Source organism: Megalopta genalis, chromosome 4 (genome assembly GCF_051020955.1).
Source record: "Megalopta genalis isolate 19385.01 chromosome 4, iyMegGena1_principal, whole genome shotgun sequence".
NCBI classification, from domain to species: domain Eukaryota; kingdom Metazoa; phylum Arthropoda; class Insecta; order Hymenoptera; family Halictidae; genus Megalopta; species Megalopta genalis.
Genome location: NC_135016.1, coordinates 27,154,248 through 27,175,467, shown reverse-complemented (window position 1 = coordinate 27,175,467; position 21,220 = coordinate 27,154,248). Strand labels below are relative to the sequence as shown.

The window sequence follows — 21,220 nt, the reverse complement described above, 5'->3', positions numbered from 1 at the left end:
AATTGAATAAACTAATTCGTGAACATACTATAGAACGATCGTTTAAATCTAAATGTTTAGAATGTCTTTATTCAAAAGCCTTTAATGAAACCGTACAAGCTAATCGTAGTCTTACCCGGCACAACTTCTGCTTTAAAGTTAGGCCATTAAAATGCAAAGTCGTAGATGATACCAAGGAAACTACATATAAGATAGTCTCAGCTCGTGCTGGATCCTCTTAACGAGGAGATCATTGATACAAAGTGCACTTACTGAACTATAGGTGGCACATTAATCTGCTACTTTGTGGGCGTGACTGATTATGAGAATCTCTGCCAAACTAGCCTAAGTAGAGATAGAAGACTATCCAAGTAGAGAGGTAAAGCTGAGCTCGACCTAACTTCGCGATGTTGCCTCGATAATACTCGTTTCGGTCTCTAGTGACGAGTATCGTCAATACAAAGAAGGTTGCAGAATTACGAAAAATTTCGGAAACAAATTCGTATTTAACCCTTAGCGCTCCGTTGGCTCCGCTATGGAGGCATCCGTCATTTGTTCCGTAAATTCGACGGCTCTGCTGCGGAGCCCAATGGTTTTAGCATGATTGCACCGAAGATGCTATGTTTTTGTCGACGTTGGCAATTGTTATTTGTAGTGAAAACGGGCTTAGCGTGTGTACCATTGCGATTAAAACAGTTTTTGCCCATTTTTATACTTGGCAACATAAAATGAATAAAATCAAACGCTTTCACAAGGGACGTATAATCTTTTCCGCTCAAAATAAGACTTCCTTTATCTCGGGCGCTTTGCAACAAAAATGTGCCGGAGTTGCTGGTAGTGATATTTTTCAGAAAAACGCTGTTCAACTTTATTTTAGAACGTCCGAAGAATATTTACTAATTTTTAATTTAATTTAATTATTAATCGAGCCGATTCCAGCGAAGATTAACGATAAAAAATGCCGGCAAACTCACGCAAAAGATATTTTTGTTTCAATAATTCCGTATCCAAACAGAATTCAACGGGCGATTCGCAATGCTAATTTTATAATAAATCGCGTCAAAGAACACGAGGGATATATTTATTTAAGAATTGCGAAGAATATCATTAATAGTAAATTTACCCATTTCGATGAGGATGCATTTGCTGCTTGGAAATTTCGGTCACACTTCACGATGTCGATGCACCGACCTCGCACAATGTTAAGTGAATACCATTACGATTAAAACAGTTTTTGCCCATTTTTATATTATACTTAGCAACATAAAATGAATAAAATCAAACGCTTTCGCGAGGACGTGTAATCTTTGCCGCTGAAAATAATTTAGCAATTTTTTATCTTTATCTCAGGCGCTTTGTTTAACCCTTTCGCTACGGGCGGGTTCTCCACCGCGGTACTTCCGCTGAACGGAGCGCCGCGACATCATTGCACGCTATGCGACGCCGATCGTCAGCGGGAGTACCGCGGCGGAGAACCCAAGCTGCTTGAATGTTTTCGTACGAAAAAATTTCTCTCCAAAGGGTATTTATAAATAAAGGGTATTCCAGGGTATTTATAACGTCTTAGCATGCGCTCTTTAATTTACAGTATGAGAGGAAATAACATTATGCAATATAATGCATCTTATGGAAGGCCACTATAATGGCCCATAGTACCTCAGTGGCATCTTATGAAAGGCCACTATAGTGGCCCGTAGTACCTCAGTGGCATCTTATGAAAGGCCACTATAGTGGCCCGTAGTACCTCAGTGGCATCATACGAAAGGCCACTATAGTGGCCCGTAGTACCTCAGTGACATCTTATGGAGGGCCACTATAGTAGCCCGTAGTAGCGAAAGGGTTAAAAAATGTGCGGGAGTTGCTGGTAGGTAGTACTCGAGAAACGCGTGGAACGCTAACGGTTAAGAAAGCAGAATTGAGAAGCACTGGTGGGAATGATGTCCACTATAGTTGCGGATTAACGTTGCCTTGATATTCGGCACGCCACGCATACAAATGCTCATTACAGATCGAGCCTTTATCTTTTTATCCATTAACGCCGCGGGCCCGCTCCCTCCGATCGCATTAGCCCGACCCATTTTTCCCGTATGCAAACGGTTTTAGATGAATTGGATTAAAAGCCGCGCGATATAAATTCGCGTACACAGGAAGGCATTCGTGAAATACGCGGCACCATGCAAATTGCTAAATTTACGCGACCGCGTTCGCTACGTTAAATCACTGGCTGACGGTAGAGTGGCGAGTGTTAAACGCATTACGCCGTGTAATGTTTATTATTAACATAATTACCGCATTAACATTCTCTTCTCTCGCTTTTTTTCATCCTCCGGCCGGAGCATAAATCACGGTCTAGACGCGCGTGAACGCTAGATAACGACGATCATCGAGCTGTCGCGCGAACGTCACTCGTTACTTCTCCTCTTCCTTTTTCTTGCTTTCGTTCGCGTTCGCGTTCGCGTTCACGCAATAAAAGCTGAATTTCGCGGAGAATCGCGTGTTCTTTATCGGCCGTGCTTACGAGCCAGATTCGCGATTAATCTCGCCGTTGGAAATTCATTTTAATGCTTCTGCCTCGGCGCGACTTCCTGCGCGCTTTCTGCCGTTTTGTTTACGCTCGCGATAAACTTTGATTTAACGCGTCGTTTTCGGCACGTCTCCCTGGGAAAATCCTAGTCCCGAATGCCTCCTTCGTAGCAGGATCCCCCGTCCCAGGAAGTAGCTTCAATTTTTGCAACCGACGGATCGTCGTAGGCGCCTCCTTACACAGAGCCGAGATTACCATTTTCGAGTCGGTGATCGTTTCGTGCCGGTAATCTTCCTTGGCAATTAGTCTTAACGAGTAGCTAGCCCTGATGAGCTACGGATGACTTGCAGCACGTGCAATTCGGTTTTTCAAGCAGCTTGCTGCTCATCTGGAAACTGATCTATCGCGCCATTATATCGGGAAATTTATCGCGATCACGTATTCTTATTACAAATTGCTAATACGCAACAGAAATTCTTCCGTCTTATCGCTCTTTATTGCCTTGCAAAAAGACGAGATTACGTTCATTAGATCTTTGCATCATTTTTGTGTTTAACAAACAAACAAGTGAATCAATTTATCAATTAATTTCATAGTTTCATTTTTGGCAACGAGCAACTCTTGGAGAATTTTCAAATCAGTATGAATATAAGAATGTTTACAGAAGACATTTGATTTAAGTGTTTCTGTTTTATTTCGCTGGTATGGAAAGGAATTTTTTGCAACGTCCAATATTTTGGGATCGATTATTCGAAGTAACATTCGCAATCGCGTTGTTCGCGAAATCTCGAGCTTTCGGCGAGACTGTTCAAGGGGCCCAGTAATCGGGAGTTATCACAGCTGACTGATAATTGGATGGAAAAGACGTTCGCGAAAGTAGAATCCAGCCCGTAGCAGGAACGACAGGCACGGAATCAATTAAACGGAAATTTCCGGCCGGCTGATCTTTCCACCAGAGAAAAGTTTCATTCGATCGACACAATAGTTCCATTATCCGGCTGTTCCGTAACGGGTTTTTGCTGATTTAACCCCATTTGCATTGGCAGCCTTGTTCGCCTCACGATGGCGAATATCCTGTGCCCTGAAAAAATTGTGTTCCAGACCGCTTGTTATCATATGTTCCGATCTTTCGGTTTACTTTCTCCAAAGTAGAATTTTTAACAATCCCGAATCTAAAGACAGTGTTAATTCAAATTTCATTTTTGTTCTATGACGACACATGTTGATAAGAAGTTTTAGTGACTGTACCATTTGAAAGAGAAAATCGTTCAATAGCATACAGGGAATAAATATACGATGATTTGATTCGTTCAGTAACAAAAGTATATTCTATCCAGTGCTCAGAAGAAGTCAGTCATTTTCGCAGAGAGGCAAGAGAGGTATTCAGCACGCGCCGCCTGACCCGCACGCCCATAGTCCCCACTTTTCTATGACCTCACGAAACCCACTTCTATTGGTAAACGAGAAGACCCGCAAGCTAATCGACGCGAGGGGCGAGGGGGTCGGTCGCCCGCTTCACCTAATCACGTCCCTTGTTCAACGCGTTACTTAACCAATAATAAACAACAGTATGGAATTAAAAAAAATTGGAAGAGATTAGGTGGAGCGGACGATCGATTCCCCTTGCCCCCTGGCCCTTGCGTCATTTAGTTCATGCGTAGTGCTTCATTTTCTCGTTTCCCGATATTACCTTCGGGTTCTTAACGTTATACGTTAACGTTAGGCGTAAGATATCCGTAAAAAATTCCTATACTCGAATAATACATTGCAAGCCTGCGAACATGAGAGTAATACTGCACGAGCAAAACATGATTATGCTCACTTATACTTCATAAATATTGAACACATATTTAAGACGTGTATGATAACACTTTAATAAAAATCATATGATACAACGTAAATATTAGGTCGTTCGGAAAGTTGTTACGTTTTTAAAAAAAATTTCGTTTTAGAAGCTTGTTAGAGAAGCACATGATTCAGCATTTTACGAATAAACGACGGGGCTTCTACGAGATAAGATTTTGAAAACAGCAGAAAAATGACGGAAAGTTTCTTTTTTATTTGAAACGTTAAAAAATTGTCTTTTATTTTCTCGTGAAAGAACGAAACAGCTTTCCGAACGACCAAATATACAAAATATGTGTATGGTACAGCAAGTTTGCTGCACAATGCAATGAAAATTTAATCAAGATGCTAATTAGTAATTAGTAATTACAAATTATCATGCGTTTATCAGAAGAATCTGAAGTTAATGCTTTAGGGATAAGTCAACTCTCTTGCATCTTGTAATTGTTGCGTCTGTTTCTCTTTATCTCGATTGTTCCGCGCCTCCTGACTCCTGTCGCGCGTGTCGCTCGCCCGTAGTCGCGTAAATAATACACACACGCATACACATTATACCCACAGAAAGCACAGGCACAAGCGTCTGATGTGCTCCTAGCCGAAAATGGCAACCGCGAGGTAGCGAGACCTGACGGGAGTCAGACGTCGTTTGTTTTTATTCAGCCGAGCTCGTTTCGTGGAAATTTAGTATCGCGGCTAATTTGGGGCCAATAGAAGGGGATCATTTCTGCCAATAAGGGAAACGCGTTTACCTCACTTCTGCGAGAGCGTTAACATGGAGTCGATTCTACACTTTTCTCAGCGGACTTCCTCTGAGCAACGGACTGCATAACATTTACTGACCGATTCTCTGTTTCTTCTTTCTGATAAGTAAAATGGTCCAGTGCTCGCGAACGTTTCTTGACGAAGTCGTTTCAATTCGGAACAATTAATTGCTACAAATGGGTTAAGTGATCAATAATAGCAATACAGGATGCAAGAAGGATTGAAAACGGTCCAACAAATTTGATGCATCGAAGTTTTTCTTGCTGAGCTTTTACGATTCAGGGAAGAAACATTCGTTCTACGTTTTTCTCAACTGACTTCTTCTGAGCACTGAGGATAGTAGTTCTGACATTGAGATAATATTGTTACGGCGACTTGTCCAAATCAAGTCGCTGTGATGTGAAACTGCCCTGTTGCGAACAACTACTTAAAGAATAATAGAAGATAGGGGTTGCCACGGAAGAGTGTTACCAACGGACAATCGAAGAGTCGAGATCGGACCGTCGAACGAGCAACATTTCAAATTGAAAGATCTAAGATATAATTGCATCGAGTTGTGTTATAGTTAATATTCTCTATTGTAAATAAAATGCCGCGACGCGAGAGAAACGGAGTAATTCGCAACAATATTTACGAAAGACAGAAAAATGAATGTGACACCGAGGAATGCATGAAGTTTTAGATGAAACTAACAATTTTGAATTTTTCACGCGGGAAAGCGTGAACGCATCGGCGTATCACCGGATGTTTACAAAGATAGTCGCGAGCAATTTTGAAATGGGTAGTTGGCAAGAGATCCGAAAACATCTCGGAGCGTTTTTTAATATCTCGATAACGTTCCATCGAGGGTAAAGAGCATCGTTCATTGAAACGTAAGTAGAGTTTCTCAGGGCAAGGGCCATTATCATTATTTACGAGAGTTTTGCAGCGAGCGCAAGCAGCGGTAGTCGGTGGTGGGGACGCGAAACAAGAACATCGGCGAAGGAGTTGCAAGCACCTGGCCACCGGTAAACACTGCTTTATCGGCGATAAGGGCTGTTTACCGCGATTACCTGTGCGCCTACTTGTACACGCTTGCCAGGGAACTGGTTAATCCACTGTGGCCAGATAATTAATTGTCGCGTAGCTATGCGCGGGGCTCAATTAGAACTTGTAGCCGCGCGCCGAGTAAATTATAACTTTTGACACGACCGCGTTACGTTTGTTCTACGTGTTGATAATTTGTTCGCGAATAGTTATTGTTGCGTTATTCGGCGGGCTTCCGACAGTTCGCTATCGCTGCTTCCGCGGGGCAATTTTTCCGCTCGAGAACCCAGGCCTGCGAAACTAGAGTTACGTTAAATTTGTTTTTCTCCTCTCTCTATACGATTGCCTCTCGGTAAACTTCCGGACGACGAATCTAGACACGTGAAATATGAATCGCGCGATGCTCTCCGAATTTGCTGCTCAAATTCGTGGAAAACTTGCGAAGCTAATCGACAAAAATCGCATTTTATCGGTTTACTTAGTGTAAAATTGCTATTCTTCGAAACAAAGGTTACTTTTCTCGTCGAATTCCTCCGCGCGGATTACATAACGCGGCACCGAATCGAAATGGAAATTAACGAATACAAAATTCCCGCGGAGGGAGGCTGACATTTGTCAAATTTTCACGTTACAAAGAGAAGATACGTATTATTCTTTCCGTAGATTAATATTCAATTAATACCCGCCGATGATCGACTGGCTCAATTAGATACAAAGGGAACATTGGCACGCTATTAAATAGAAAGCACAATGCTCGCGTTCGTCAGAAAAAAAGAAAATCAATTCGTCGAAACGGCGCGGCTCGGCGCGGCGCGACGCGGCCTGCTGCAGCACCACGTGCCGAACAAAAAAATGATCGAAACTGATCGCGGCCAGACCATGGAATTGATGGGTTTTACCACCCTGCCGATGGCAACTCCGACGGAGAACGCGACAAAAGCTTCTCATTGGATATTTGCGTTCACTGTCGGTCTGGTGACGCTTTTTCCCCGGCGCTTTTACTGAAAAAGTTCTAGCATGGGTTGGTTTCCGTTGTTTGGAAAGACAATGGGAGCGTCACGGTTATGATCCATGCGAAATTGATGAAGCGTTCGCCTGTATGTGTATATTTAACCGACTCGGGCGAACAGTCAGACGTTAGGATCGCTCGAACCTTCGTCCAGCTTCGAAAATGATTTCAGTGTTGACAAAGTTTTCGAAGTAATTCAACAGTAGCATTCGCTGAAATCATCGCAGATTCGAACCAGACATTGTTCTAACTCATTTCTAATATCGTTCTTATCATTCGGAAGTACGTATTAAGATTAATTATTAAATACTGTTTTCACAATTTACGAGTTTACATATTTTTCGAATATTTTGTCGAAAATATTAAACTGTTCTCTTACAAAGAAATGTCTTTAAAAAAAATATAAATACATCATTATTCGCATCTACATCGACTGTTATCGAAAATATTAAACTACTTTCCCGTAATGAAAAATCTTCTCATTTATACAGGGTGTCCCAAAAATGTCTCGCAATCCGGAAATGGCAGGTTCCTCGGATCATTCGAAGCAACTTCTTCCTTTACAAAAATTTTCTCCGAGGCATCGTTAACGAGTTATCAACGAAAAACAGTGACCAATAAGAATCGAGTACGGCTGACGCGAGGCGGCCCAGCCAACCAGTGCACGAAGCCCAGTTCCGCTCATTGGCTCGGTCGCCTCGCGTCAGCTGAGCTCGCCTCTCATTGGTCACTGTTTTTCGTTAATAACTCGTTAATGGTGCGTCGGAGAAAATTTTTGTAAAGGAAAAAGTTGCTTCGAATGACCCGAGGAACCCGCCACTTTCAGATTGCGAGACATTTTTGGCACATCCTGTATATAAATCGTTATCCGCGCTGATATTGCGAGTACATGGAGTATTATGCAGGCACAAGTAGTGGAAGCGATTGTTAATAATACAAATAACGAAAAAATGAAAATATATCTGGAACTAATTAACGGTGGAAAACGCGTTGAAAGACTCTCACAGCCCTTTATTTCTGTTGAAACAGCCCTCGGTCAGGTGATGCTTTATGTGGATGGAATGAACGGGGTGATGGAACATGGTCAGACGGTCCAGTGGTTGTACACGTTGATAGCCAGCCGTTTCCGGCTTGTCGTGAAGACTGCCCTGAAGCTATTGCTGGTGTTCGTCGAGTACGTCGAGACGAACAGCCTTCTGCTGGTGAGAGCGGTGCGATCCGTGGACACGTCCAGAGGCATGATACCCTGGACGAACGTGATGAAGCTGCTGAAGGACTACGACGCCGCGGACACGGAGTTGCTGATCTATGCCACGACCTTGGTCAATAAGTGCCTGAACGGCATACCGGACCAGGACACTTATTACGATCAGGTGGACTGCTTGGAGGAGCAGGGGATCGAGGGCATCATACAAAGGTACATGTCCAAGCAGGGCACCGACCTCGACCTGCTCAGGCAGTTCCAGATCTACGAGGCGGTGCTGCATCACGAGGATGGCAACGATAGGGGATCGCCTATTCGACAGCTCGACGACAATATCAGGTATCGATCTCATCGCATTTCTCCTCTTTCTATGTCTCGCTTGAAAAACTGTTAGATCTGCAACACGATGCTAGCTGGAATAGGATTTCAAATAAGAAATGAATTTCGCAGATCATTTCCTAAACTAATGTCGTTCGATCGTTGTTTCAATTATGTATTTCTCAATGCAGATTTCAAATACTTATCTCTGGACTGCTGATTTTATCCAGCCCATTTTATCCTCTTTCTATGTCTCATTTCAAAAACTGTTAGATTTTCAACTCGATGCTAGCTGGAATAGGATTTCAAATAAGAAATGAATTTCGCAGATCATTTCCTAAACTAATGTCGTTCGATCGTTGTTTCAATTATGTATTTCTCAATGCAGATTTCAAATACTTATCTCTGGACTGCTGATTTTATCCAGCCCATTTTATCCTCTTTCTATGTCTCATTTCAAAAACTGTTAGATTTTCAACTCGATGCTAGCTGGAATAGTATTTCAAATAAGAAATGAATTTCGCAGATCATTTCTTAAACTAATGTCGTTCGATCGTTGTTTCAATTATGCATTTATCAATGCAGATTTCAAATACTTATCTCTGGACTGCTGATTTCATGCATTTATGACAAAAATGAATAGGCCAAATACAGTAATGTCTCCCTCAGATTGTCTACAAATGTGGACAATTTAGGTACGGAAGATACGATTATTCGAGCATTTTGGCTCGTTTTTATATTTATTGGCAACTGGTAACTATAAAAATAAAAGCTGCAAGGCTCGAACAATCGAACAATCGCCTCTTCCCAAATTGTCCATTTTTGTGGACAATCTGAGCGTCACTAAGGGAGACATTACTGCACAAAATTATGAACATAGCAGAATTTAACGATATCGATATATTATGTTCAACTTATAACTATTAAATGAAGAACTACATTTTCACCTAACTTACGTGCCTTAGACGGTCTTTATTTTACGCGAAGATCCGTGGTCCACTTAGTTCTACATATTATCAGACTACTAACGAGCGAGACAATGACAACGATGATTGACGGAATGGAACAGATCTTAAACAATTCAGCCATGGAGCTATCAACTGATCCTCTCTAATAGCGTTCGTTTCCCGAAGTCATTACTTCCATTGAACAATCAAATTCCGGATATTCTGCTGAATGACACCTGTGGTTCGTTCGAATGAACGCGATCGTCGGACGAGAGAGGGTAGATCCCGAATGTAGAACCTCAGTTTCAGGGATAGATATGTTCAAAAAGTACAAGTCTAAGCTGCAACCTTAACTGAGACAGACTCTAATCGGAACGAATGGAAGCAGCTAAATGTTGTGATGATTGATGCAAACTAATTTAGCAACATGAAACACGACCGAACCGGGGCAAAGTAACTATTCCGCGTGCAACACAACTTAACTAACGTAAACTAAGTAACCCAGATGTAACATAACTCGCGTAAACTGGCTAATCCAAGCCCGGCACGTAATCTAAGTAACGTAGTTTAAGGCAAGCCTTACCTAATCGATGTACTTTGACCCTGACCGAATTTATCCTAAGCTTACCGTTACCGACTCGCCGAGAATAATTTCCTAATGATACTTTAATGCAAGATCCCGGGAAATAATTAAACAGCGGATCTTTGTGCAAATTTCCTTCTGAACCATTTCGGAGAAATAAGAATGCGACGAACGCGTATTTCATTGGCTGGGAGAGAAACTCTAAATTCTCCTAAGTACAGATATTTTCTCCTATTCCACAATCTCGCAGATGCCATGAATGCACAACGGTCCACAGTCTAGCAATTACAAATGGATATAAGTTCGTACTGGCATATATTACGTGGCACACTCCGATGTCATGTGAACAAGCGGCTAATGGAATTGCGTTGGTTTATTGCCACGATTGCACCCAAGTGCAACAGCGTTACTGCAGTGTTGTAGAATTTCCAAAGACAAACAGCGTATAGCTTGTGTTCCGCGGCGATGGATCTTCGAGACTGAGCAGAGAAGCTTTTAATCGAAGGTAGCAAGGAACGAAAGGATTATGAAATGGAACAATCGATTTCCATAAACAGAAACTCCATCCCCGTTTAAAATGACAAAAAGTACTCGAAGATATTCCGTACTTCGGATCTTTTCTCTCCGCTCGTATTTAATCCCCATTCGGATCGACAATACAACACAGATATCGACTAACACGTTTTCATTCATCGTACGAGTTCCGCTTCGCACATGTCTTAACCAGTTAGCTGTGTCTGACGAGTATACGCGTCATGGAGAAATGGCAATATTTTGTGACACGACGAGTATACTCGTCGTGCGTAAGAAGCAGCGACCATTGGCTATTTAAATTGTAATTTTAAGGAAAACAAAAACGTATTCTCAAATTTCAAGATGTTCAGAATATTTTTAGGCCAATCCTTGCACGAAGTTGTTTACATTGTTATAAAAATAAAATTAGAAAAGAATCACGGTATCGGTGTTCGACGTGCAAAGTGCCATTATATATTGTTCCTTGCTTTGCTAAATACCACTCTCTTTACAGCAGCAATTTGAATTTTTAACTTTCATAAGTATTTGATTATCCCTGGGTTTTTCGTTTATTATGTATATGGTATATGTTAACGTCAAGCGAATAAGTAAATATTGGTAATAAAATTGTTAATTTTATCAACTAAAACCGTCTTTTTGATCCAATATTTTAACAGCGACACTTACATTGTGTTTGACGAATATACTCGTCGCCCAAAAATGTTTCGCAATCCGAGAATGGGAGGTTCCTGAGATAATTTGAAGTAAGTTTCTCCTTGGCGAAAATGCAATCCACGGCTTTGTTTACGAGTTATTATCGAAAAAGAGTGACCAATGAGAGGTGAGATATGCTGGTGCAAGGCGGCCGAGCCAATGAGCGGAACTGGGCTTCGACTGCTCGTTGGCTCGGTCGCCTCGCGCCAGCTAAGCTCGCGTGAGCCAACGGCGCCAGCGGTCGAGCGGTCGAATCCCAGCTGAGCTGGCGCGAGGCGGCCAATTGGCTCCGCCGATTGGCTCGGCCGCCTAGCGCTGGGCGAGCTCGCCTCTCATTGGCCAGTGTTTTTCGTTAATAATTCGTAAACGAAGCCACGGATTGCATTTTCGCTAAGGAAAAAGTTACTTCAAATGATCCCAGGAACTTCTCATTTCCGGTTTGCGAGACATATTTAGGACACCCTGTATAGGTGCGCGCTCTGAAATGGAGGCGCCACAGCTAACTGGTTAAAAGAATCATTGTCGTGAATTACGCACGAGTCGGTGAACGTGTCAGCAACAGTTCGATTCGGCAAAATGCAAAACAGTTTCAAATGTACCAAGGAGGTAACCCCGAAGTTTGCCAATTTCCGAAATCGCCGAACAACTCGCGAATCCAATCTCTGCTCCGCAGGAAGACACTACGGAACCGGAAGTCGCTGGTGGACTCGCACGAGCGCCGAAAGTCACGCAGACACTCGACGGGCACATCCCCGCTGTCCATGTCATTGAACGCTCGTCTGAGTCCTCGGCTGAACCACCCCCTGGGCCTGAACTCGTTGAACAACACGCTGAACTCGAGTCTGCCGGACGACGACGACGAGTCGAGCAGTTCCCAGAGCTCTCAGGGTCACCTCGGCGAGGTTCAGCTGAACGGCAGTTACAAGGAGAACAAAGGTAAGACGATCCAGCCTTGGTCAGCGCCGTGCAATCCGCGCCGCGCCGCTCCCCTCGATCGAGACCGAACTGTTCCCCTCGGTTTCGCACGCGTGTCATCGATAAGCGGTCGCAAATCCGCTCGTTAACGATTCGACCGCGCGATGAATACGAACTTCGTCGTCGACGAGCGACGATTTCCGTGTTAAACTCTCTCGCCCCTCTCTCGGGACCCGGAGACCTTGCGGTTTCCAGTCCCTCCGTGCGTTCCGCTGCGGATGCAGCACGCCGCGCGGATGGCGACCGCGCGGAGAACGGGGGCGGAAAGCTCCGCTCGAAAGGGGACTCCGATCGAGGACGTTTATTCCCTCGCGGAAAACACGTAGACCGGCAGTGTCGGTCAAGTGCGAGATCACGGGGAACAGAGTCACGCATTCCAGGCCACCTAGCCCCTCGTCGCGGCCCGTGCTGAACTCGGTTCGTCTTCTTCTTCTTCTTCCTTTTCCTCTTCCTGTTCCTCTTCCACAACGGGGTCCGTGATTTCCGAACTGGGAAATCGTCTTCGCGTGTCACAGAATTTTCGAAACCTCTATGCTGCGACGTCTGTTTCAAGTTTGCGGTGTGCTTGTGTCGACATCAGACTGTCATCCTCGACGCGGATGCTTTACCTTGTGTTTCCAGATTTTCCGTTTACCAATACCGAGAATAATTTAATTTTTACTCAGTCCGCGAGGAAGGTGTCGATACATTAATTCTTTTAATTTTGTTTTCGCATCCAACTTTGCAAAGATTTTCTGGCCTCGTCGACGAATTATCGTTGAAATAAAAACTGTTTAGACACACACAAGTGTTTCTAAAATTGCGTCAGGAATGTGGAACGCTATCGCAACGTTCGTCGATCGGGCGGTTTCCGCGTTGTCGACGAAAGCGGGAAGAATGATGCCCGTGACGAATCGTATTTGCAGAAACTACGGTCGGAAGTTTCGTGTCGCCTCCGGTTATAAATCAATATAAAGATCGAATCGGCGCGATTCCGGGAGACTGAACACTAGGGGCGGATCGGGTCGGGTCTGTAAACAGTGAATTTTACGTCGTCACGGCGGATGATCGGGGACGGTGTGCATCAGTGGCGAACAGTTAAGGAAAGAAGTGATTTATTGCGGGTTTCAGTGGACGTCGGCGTGACACCGGCGCTGAGACGCCGACGGGAACGAGCCCAGAGACAGAGGAGCTTTATCAGGGAGCAACAAGAGGCTACGGCGAATATGCGAGCGTCCGTGGGTCATTCGGACGATCAGGAAAGTTAGTACTTAGGGCTTCTTGTATTCCGATTCGCATCTTCGAGCCGGGCAGCAAAGTTTTATCCGCCGTTAATTATGGCTTTGCATCTTTCGAAATTGGAAACACGTGTCTGCCGATGATATGTTCGCAGTCATCGTCGAAGGATTGATAAAAAATGTCTTAACCCTTTGCTCTCGAAGCAGTTTCAACTCCGAATTCGAAATAGTTTCTCCGACTTACAGTATTTCCATTTTGTATGACTCAAGTGCATTTTATACGCATGAAATTTAATATTGTAGCTCGTGCAACATTTATGCTTTTAACAGTTTTTAAAGTTTAAACAAATCTGAAGATATCAAAATTATTTTAAAATATTATGTAACAATTTTAACACTATGCCGTCCGGTGGCACCACGCTGGTGCCATGCAAAAACTATCTGTTGCATGCCGGTGGTACCACTTTGGTGCCATTTTAAAAATCTGAAATAACAATTGAACTATATTTCTTGGGTGTTAAAAGGCAGCAAACTAACTATAAATGTTTAACTAAGAATTAAGTACGAAAATTCTTGGATGACATATTTTAATTTTAGGAATTTATATTACCGCCATCTTCGAAACTTTTTTAAAAATCTAAAATTTCCAAGCTATTATGCCGGCGTCAAACAAAAGAATCGTATCTAAGATCTGCGGACGGCATAGTGTTAAATGGCGAGTCAGAGTTGCTAGTCGAGACCAAAGGGTTAACCCCTTGTCATTCTTTGACGTGTCTATGACTCCTGACGGAGATCTTTCGCCGAAAGTACGAACATTATTCGGTCCTTTGAAGTCGGAATAAAATCCTGCATTAACTCCAATAAATATAAATTTTCTTTGTCTGGTAAGAAGTGATTAGAATCGAAAAAGTTCTAATCATTGTAACCAAATACAGTAAATGGAGAATTTGGGAAGAGGAGATACGATTATTCGAGCCATGCGGCTTGTTTTTATAGTTCTTGACAATCGGTAACTATAAAATAATATTTACGGTAAATATGGTAAATAATATATCGTATCTCCTCTTCACAAATTGTCCATTTTTATGCAGAATCCGAGCGTCAATTAGGGAGAATTTACTGTAAAACGATACGGCCAGGGGTTAATAGCTCCATTAATTTTGTTCAACGACGAAACAATCGTTGGCATCGCAATTTCGGATAAAAGTCTAGTTACAAGCCAGCCCGTGTTCCGCGTTACGTATCGGCTGTCGATAGATTCGAATAGAAGAATCGACCGTGTGTCACGGTAATACATTCAATTTCCTGTTGACCCCGCGAAGGTCCTTTCCCGACAAACGGACTGCGTTACACGAACGGCACGTCGTACGACCGGAACGCGGACTCGCCCTCGAATAAGTTGTCCAGGACGAACAGCAGGAAGGACTTGACGCCCCTGATGAATGCCGCGAACAAGCTCGACTCCGAAGAGAAGAAACCGTGGTACGGGAAGAGCCCGGACGAGGGTGTCGAGTGCGACGAGGGCAATCACACCGACGAGGATGAGGATCGTCGAGTGGTTTTACAGCTGAAGAGGGAAGGAACCGTCAAGGATCTCACACAAAAGCTGGCGGCTCAAAATCTTATACCCAGCAGTCCGGTCGAGGAGAAGGTCTCCAGGTAATTTGACCGTGTGTTCGATCGGGTCGATTCGCTTCGCCCGTCTTTTCTACATCGTAAACACAGCGTTCGCGCTGGCACCCAAAAAACGTCTCTGTAATCTATACGACGACGCAATTAGGCTAGATTTATTCGGAATCGAATTTTTCCTCGGAATTTTCGCTGTCGAAGACTCCCAATTGTCTCAGCGTGCAACATTGATCTCGATATCGAACTTCCAAAGCACTTTGACCCTAACTTGGCTTCGATCGGCAAAGCTCTAACCTTAATTTAACAAATCATCAGCAAAACTGCAGCTCTGAGCGTAAGTTTCGGTTGCAGGATAGGGGACATGAGCGGTCTGATCTCGAAGGCGAAGGAGGGCCTGGCGAAGTCGAAGTCGAAGGCGGACGTGTTGAAGTCGCCGACCAGCGACAACTTGCCGAAGTTGCAGGAGACAAAGAAGTCGGAGAACGAGCTTCACTGGGAGGAGCTGGTGAAGAAGTTGAAGAGACCGTTGGCGCTCTGCGACCTCGACTTCACCGATCTGAACACCGACGACGAGGTCGACGTTCTCGGCCCGGTGAACGTGACCAACGGAGTGCCGCCACCCCCGCCGCCCATGGTGCCGCAGTCGGTTCTCGGTGGCTCCCGGGCCCCACCGCCGCCGCCATTGGGGGCGAGACTACCTCCGCCTCTGCCACAGCCGCCGCCGCCTCTCTTCGGCGTGAATTTCAAGTCGCCGAGGTCGCCGGCCGCGAACGACGCCGGCAACACGCCAAAGAGTCCGCCGCCGACCTTCACCAAGAAGAGCAAGAAGACGGTGAAGCTGTTCTGGAAGGAGGTCAGGGATGACCCCATCATACTGTCCAGGCTCGACAAAAACAAGATGGTGTGGGACGAACTGTCCCCGGTGCCTGTCGACACGCAGAAGCTCGAGCACCTGTTCGAGAGCCGCGCCAAGGATCTCATCACGAAGGTGAGCGATTCCACTTGCTCGCGCTATGCGCCGCTACCCTCGTCGCAGAGCTTCTCTTCGGGTCTCGCAGTATTAACCAATGGAAAGCGATTTCGACGGCTAGATTCGCTCGGGTCGTGCAGATTCATCTCATTATTAATTGTTTAAACATTCGGGGTTCGAGCGAAAAAAGAGATCTGGAAACTCAGCGCGGATTGTCTAAAATGGTTTGCTCCGAGGAAGTTAATTATCTTTATCTGCAGACGATGCGCTGTGCAAAAAGCTGCACCGGTTTTAAATCGATTGCCACGCGACAAGCTCGACGATGTCATCAAATCAAATTATCTTGCATAATCGAATTGAAATTGAAAAGCTAAGTCGTAAATCGCATCGATCGCTTTTGCAGCATTCTTACGGTTCGCGGATCCCGATGAAATTGGGAAGATACAATAAATTAGGGTTAACGCTGCAGTGTCCAAGCGTTAAGAAGAACTAAATCCATCGAATGATACATTTCCGGTCGCTGCGCAGCGTTTTCATAGAGCTAGAGTATCGAAACGCGGATGATCAATGTCACAAAGAAATTGAAATAAAAGCTTGTCGCACGGGGTAAAACGTTATACGACGATTGGAGGTTCGCAAACGTTCGTATCCGGCCCGATATATCCGAGCTCGATGTTTCATCCGAGACTAAAAATCCATTATTCCTTTATCGAAGATAACAGAGCGGTCTGTCGTATCAACGTTATTTAACATTTAATCTCTAGTCTATCACCTTCGACCGAGCGCCGGGGTTGTAGTTCGTTTCGGGAGTATCTGCCGTGATATATTTCTTCCGTCAGATTGAAAGGATTAAGGGGTGGGATCTCTGGAATCCTTGAGCCATTTGCGATCGAGGACAGACGGCCGACCGGCAAAATATAATTGGATTTCGACCGTGCTTCGGCGTCATAACTTTCGCGTCCGCGTGGGAACAATGGACGTTGCCGGATTTAGTTTAGTTTACTTCCCCGCTTACCCTCCCTCGCTTTCCACCTCCTATTCCTCTATCCCTCTCTCTCTCTCTCTCTCTCTCTCTCTCTCTCTCTCTCTCTTTTACTCGCTCTTCCAATCTTTCGCCCCTTCGCTCTCATCCGCTCGCACTCTCTTTCTCTCTGTCGCTCTCAAGCTTTCAAGCTGTCAAACTGTCAAGCTCCGATTTTCAATTTTTTTAAAGAGATCTCGACGTCTCGCGCTTTTGATCTCGCGACCTCTCGATCTTTGAATCTTTTCATGTCCGAAGCTCTCGATGCCTTAAGCAGTTAACTGTGGCGATCTCTTTGCAAAGCGTCCACCAGGGTGTGTCGCGATAATCAAGCGATGACGGGTATAATCGTCGAACACAGAGTAAGTGGCGCTGTTAACTTTGTTTACACGAAAGTAAGACCAGTAAAAAGAAAGAAGTGAGACAGCGCGCTCATGAGCTCTTTCCAGGAATCACCGCAGATGGAGAATCTAATATACTTTGTTTTTTTTTTTTTGGTTTTGATACATCAAGATGAAAATCGGGATAATCAAAGATCCAGTGTTACTGCACTGCTTACGAGTTAGCTCTCAGGAAGTTATGAATCCAACTCAAATTATTTATAATTTTCATTTGTTTGTTTCATTTCGTCTTGGCCTCTAAACATTTTAAACATATTAAAATGTACGAATATAATTAGTTTTCGCCAGAATTGCGATTTAAATATCAAATTGTAACAAAATTTTACGAATGACGGATACAATCGTCATGGCACAAAATTCTGCCACATCTCCATGACGGATATAGTCGTCGAACGCACACTTAACTGGTTAATTTATGGACCTAGTAATATCCGAGTCTCAAGTTCCCGAGGTCTCAAGGCTCCGAAATCGCAAGCTTCGAAGATCCCGCGGTCTCGGGCACTCAAGTTCTCGAGCTCGCGAAGTCTCAATCTCTCAAGCTGCCAGACATTTTAGTTCTCAAGCACTAAAGCTATTCCTTTCTTTCACATTTCCACTATCTCACCCTTTTTCACCGACTAACTCCTTCACTCTCTCACTGGCCCATTCTCGCGCCCCGAAGCTCTCCGTCCCTCTGGGCAAGTCGATGTAAAACTACTTATCCTCGAAGCTCCTGCGGTTTCTCAAAACTCCATCGGAGCGACAGGAAATTTAATTACTGTAAGGGAATTCCGAGGGCGAGAAAAGGACGCCAGGCGCTGCCGTCCCATGAATCTTCGGTTTTCTTTATTTCGAGCGACCCTGCTCGACGAACCACGAGGCGAGCGTGTCCGTCGAGCGACGTTAGTCATTCCGCGGCCACCGTTTCGTTACACCGCGGCGTGAACGCGGCCGCCGGCCGAAATGGGCTTTCTCGGGCTCTCGGCCTTACACCGGACCCGTATCCGTTGTGAGAACCTTTTCATCCCACGGAAATTCCGCAGCTCGACTACCCGCAATCCTGAATACACAAAGCTACGTGGCTGGTTAACCGGATCGCTGATTCGGGTCTCGCCAGCGAGCTTAAAGGGGATGAAACGTTCTAAACAGCCGGTTCAAAGAAATCGGTCTATGGTCGCCTTTGAACGCCACGGCGACTTGTTTCTGCAATTGGTTCCCAGGGGGAAAATGAGGACGCGTGGGATCCTCGTTTTTTTTCCATTTTATCTAGGAAATGAGAAATTCCGCGGAGTTCCGGCACACATAATGCGATCTTCTGGTCGATGAACCGAACGATTGTACCGAACGCGTTGACGCGTTAGGTGCCGATAATTACTCCTAAAAATTCCTAGAATGTCAAGGTCATTTAATTAATCGCAATCGAAACTAGATAATTAACACTATGCCGTCCGCAGATCTTAGATACGATTCTTTTGTTTGACGCCGGCGTAATAACTTGGAAATTTTAGATTTAAAAAAAAATTTCGAAGATGGCGGTAATATAAATTCCTAAAATTAAGATATGTCATCCAAGAATTTTCGTACTTAATTCTTAGTTAAATAAGCGCAATGCTATAGAGTTAGTTTGCTGCCTTTTAACACTGAAGAAATATAGTTCAAATGTTATTTCAGTTTTTTAAAATGGCACCAGCGTGGTGCCACCGGACGGCATAGTTTTAATATTTATCTTGATGAATATTAGTTTTTCTCTTTCGCATGGTTAAATTCAGTTTATTCAATGTATCATGATAAAAGTGAACTACAAAGCTTAGTTAAAGGATAGCGTCACCCTTGCGTGACCGACGAGGCAGTCGACGTGTCGAGAAAAGTTCGATCTTCGTGGAAACAAACACTGAGGAATATTGTACAATTTCTTCGTCTATTCGTTGGCTACCTGACATTATTGTGCCATAATTTCCGGCTGCATTCCATGATCAGAAACGTTGCGTAACCTTGTCCGAGAAGCAATTAACGAACGATTAACGTGACGTTCAACCTTTCTCCGGTAACGAGCAAGTAATTACTTTGTCGTTAATGGAAAGCTGAGGACCAGTCGATGTTTTCTCCAGAAATGTTTTACAAACAAAGTGCTCTCCGATCGTCGGATGCTGTTAACAATTTTACGCGGAGTGAAAATCTACAGGTGTTCATTAGATATTCAGTGTGAACCAACGATCGCGGCTGTTCTAAATTATTCTGTGGCTAATGAACGAATTGGGAAGACGATCGTATTCAGAATGATTAGATCCTATTCTTCTTTTGTTGGTCGTTCTCTGTGAAAGTTTTTAAGCTGGTTTCTAGATGAATCCACGATTTCTTGCGCCTACGCGTTTACGTGGATATAAATAATTTCTGATTGACAGAAACGAAGAAGATAATTCAAGGTGATTACTACTAAATGGTTCAACCTGTATGCAAACTTCGCGCACTTCCTACTCCCGAAGCGCTCTTTCGTACGTGTCCGGATGATAATCGCAGGAATTAACGGCACAACGGATCTCGCCATTTTTTTTCCTTTGCACGCTGAAATTATAGAACGGGAACCGCTACTGGAATTAACCCGAGAGATGCGCCAATGCATTCGCCGTCTCATTAGACGCATCGATTATTTTACTCGATCACATACGCTCAACCACTTCCCGTATAATCACTTATCAAATCACCTTTTTAAAGGCGCTCTCGTAACGCTAGTTTCCTACGCCAGCGAACAGATAACATCAGAATCGACGTCTAAGTTCAGAAATCCTCCAAGACTGATCTCTCTGCGACGACTAGCAACAACTAACAAAGATAGAAGATTCGCGCTCTCGTTTCTAGACAAATTGACCGCCGCGCGACCTCTTCGACCGGATGTTACAAGGCAAATGGGTTAATCCTTGGGCGAGAACCGTACGAAGATTCCATTAATACCACTTACAAACGTGTAAACGCTAAAGCTGTCGCTCGGACAGGGATGATAGGGCCAGGAAGCGCGTTAAGGCTTCGGTCTGTCGATGCCTTTGACACGGATTACGCGTTTAATCCGGGCCCGTTAGCAAGCCAGGGCTGGCTAGTCCCTTTAAACCGCTTTGCCCTTAAACGGCTTTATTTTCGATTGCGTATAGAATAACAGAGCGACTCGCGTCACTTGGCCGTGTCCCGTCGAATCCCGGGAGCTTTCGCGCCAGCGCGTCTTCCGTCGACGAGGACGCAAACGTTTGTCGAAGCTTAAGGGGATAAAAATCCCGTTGCTCGTTTTCACCCTTGTGCTTCCGTTCGCTGTGCCTTCGCGCGGTGCGAGTTCGATTTTCTCGTTCGATCTCGCGCCACCAAGCTGTCCGAGTTCAGTAATTGATTGGCGCAGGCACAACCACTGCTCGACCTAATCGAAATATTTTCGTGCCCAAAGGTTTCAGTCTTTTTCCTTCGATTTCGAGTTCTGCAGAATTTCGTGCGCCGATCAGCGATCTTCGAGCGTCTTCAGCGCTCTGTCATCCTCGTTTCGCGAGAGATCTAAGTCGAGAATGTGAACACTGATAGAGACATACAACGCTATTTTTTTATTACAAATCTAGTAAATGGTTAT

The 21,220-nt window shown here is 44.4% G+C and overlaps 1 protein-coding gene across 9 annotated transcripts in view; it reads left to right on the top strand.

The window, feature by feature from the left end:
- Positions 1–21,220, top strand: part of Fhos (Formin homology 2 domain containing) — a 385,440-nt gene that overhangs the window by 303,753 nt on the left and 60,467 nt on the right. For all 9 annotated transcript variants that reach the window (XR_013033133.1, XR_013033134.1, XM_033473786.2 and 6 more), the window contains 5 exons: positions 8,175–8,688; positions 12,098–12,360; positions 13,510–13,641; positions 14,939–15,275; positions 15,597–16,233. Coding sequence is in view for 7 of the 9 variants with exons in the window: in XM_033473786.2 (XP_033329677.2) it covers positions 8,175–8,688; positions 12,098–12,360; positions 13,510–13,641; positions 14,939–15,275; positions 15,597–16,233 (1,883 nt within the window). In the remaining 2 variants the exon portion in view is untranslated. The remainder of the gene's footprint in view (positions 1–8,174; positions 8,689–12,097; positions 12,361–13,509; positions 13,642–14,938; positions 15,276–15,596; positions 16,234–21,220) is intronic.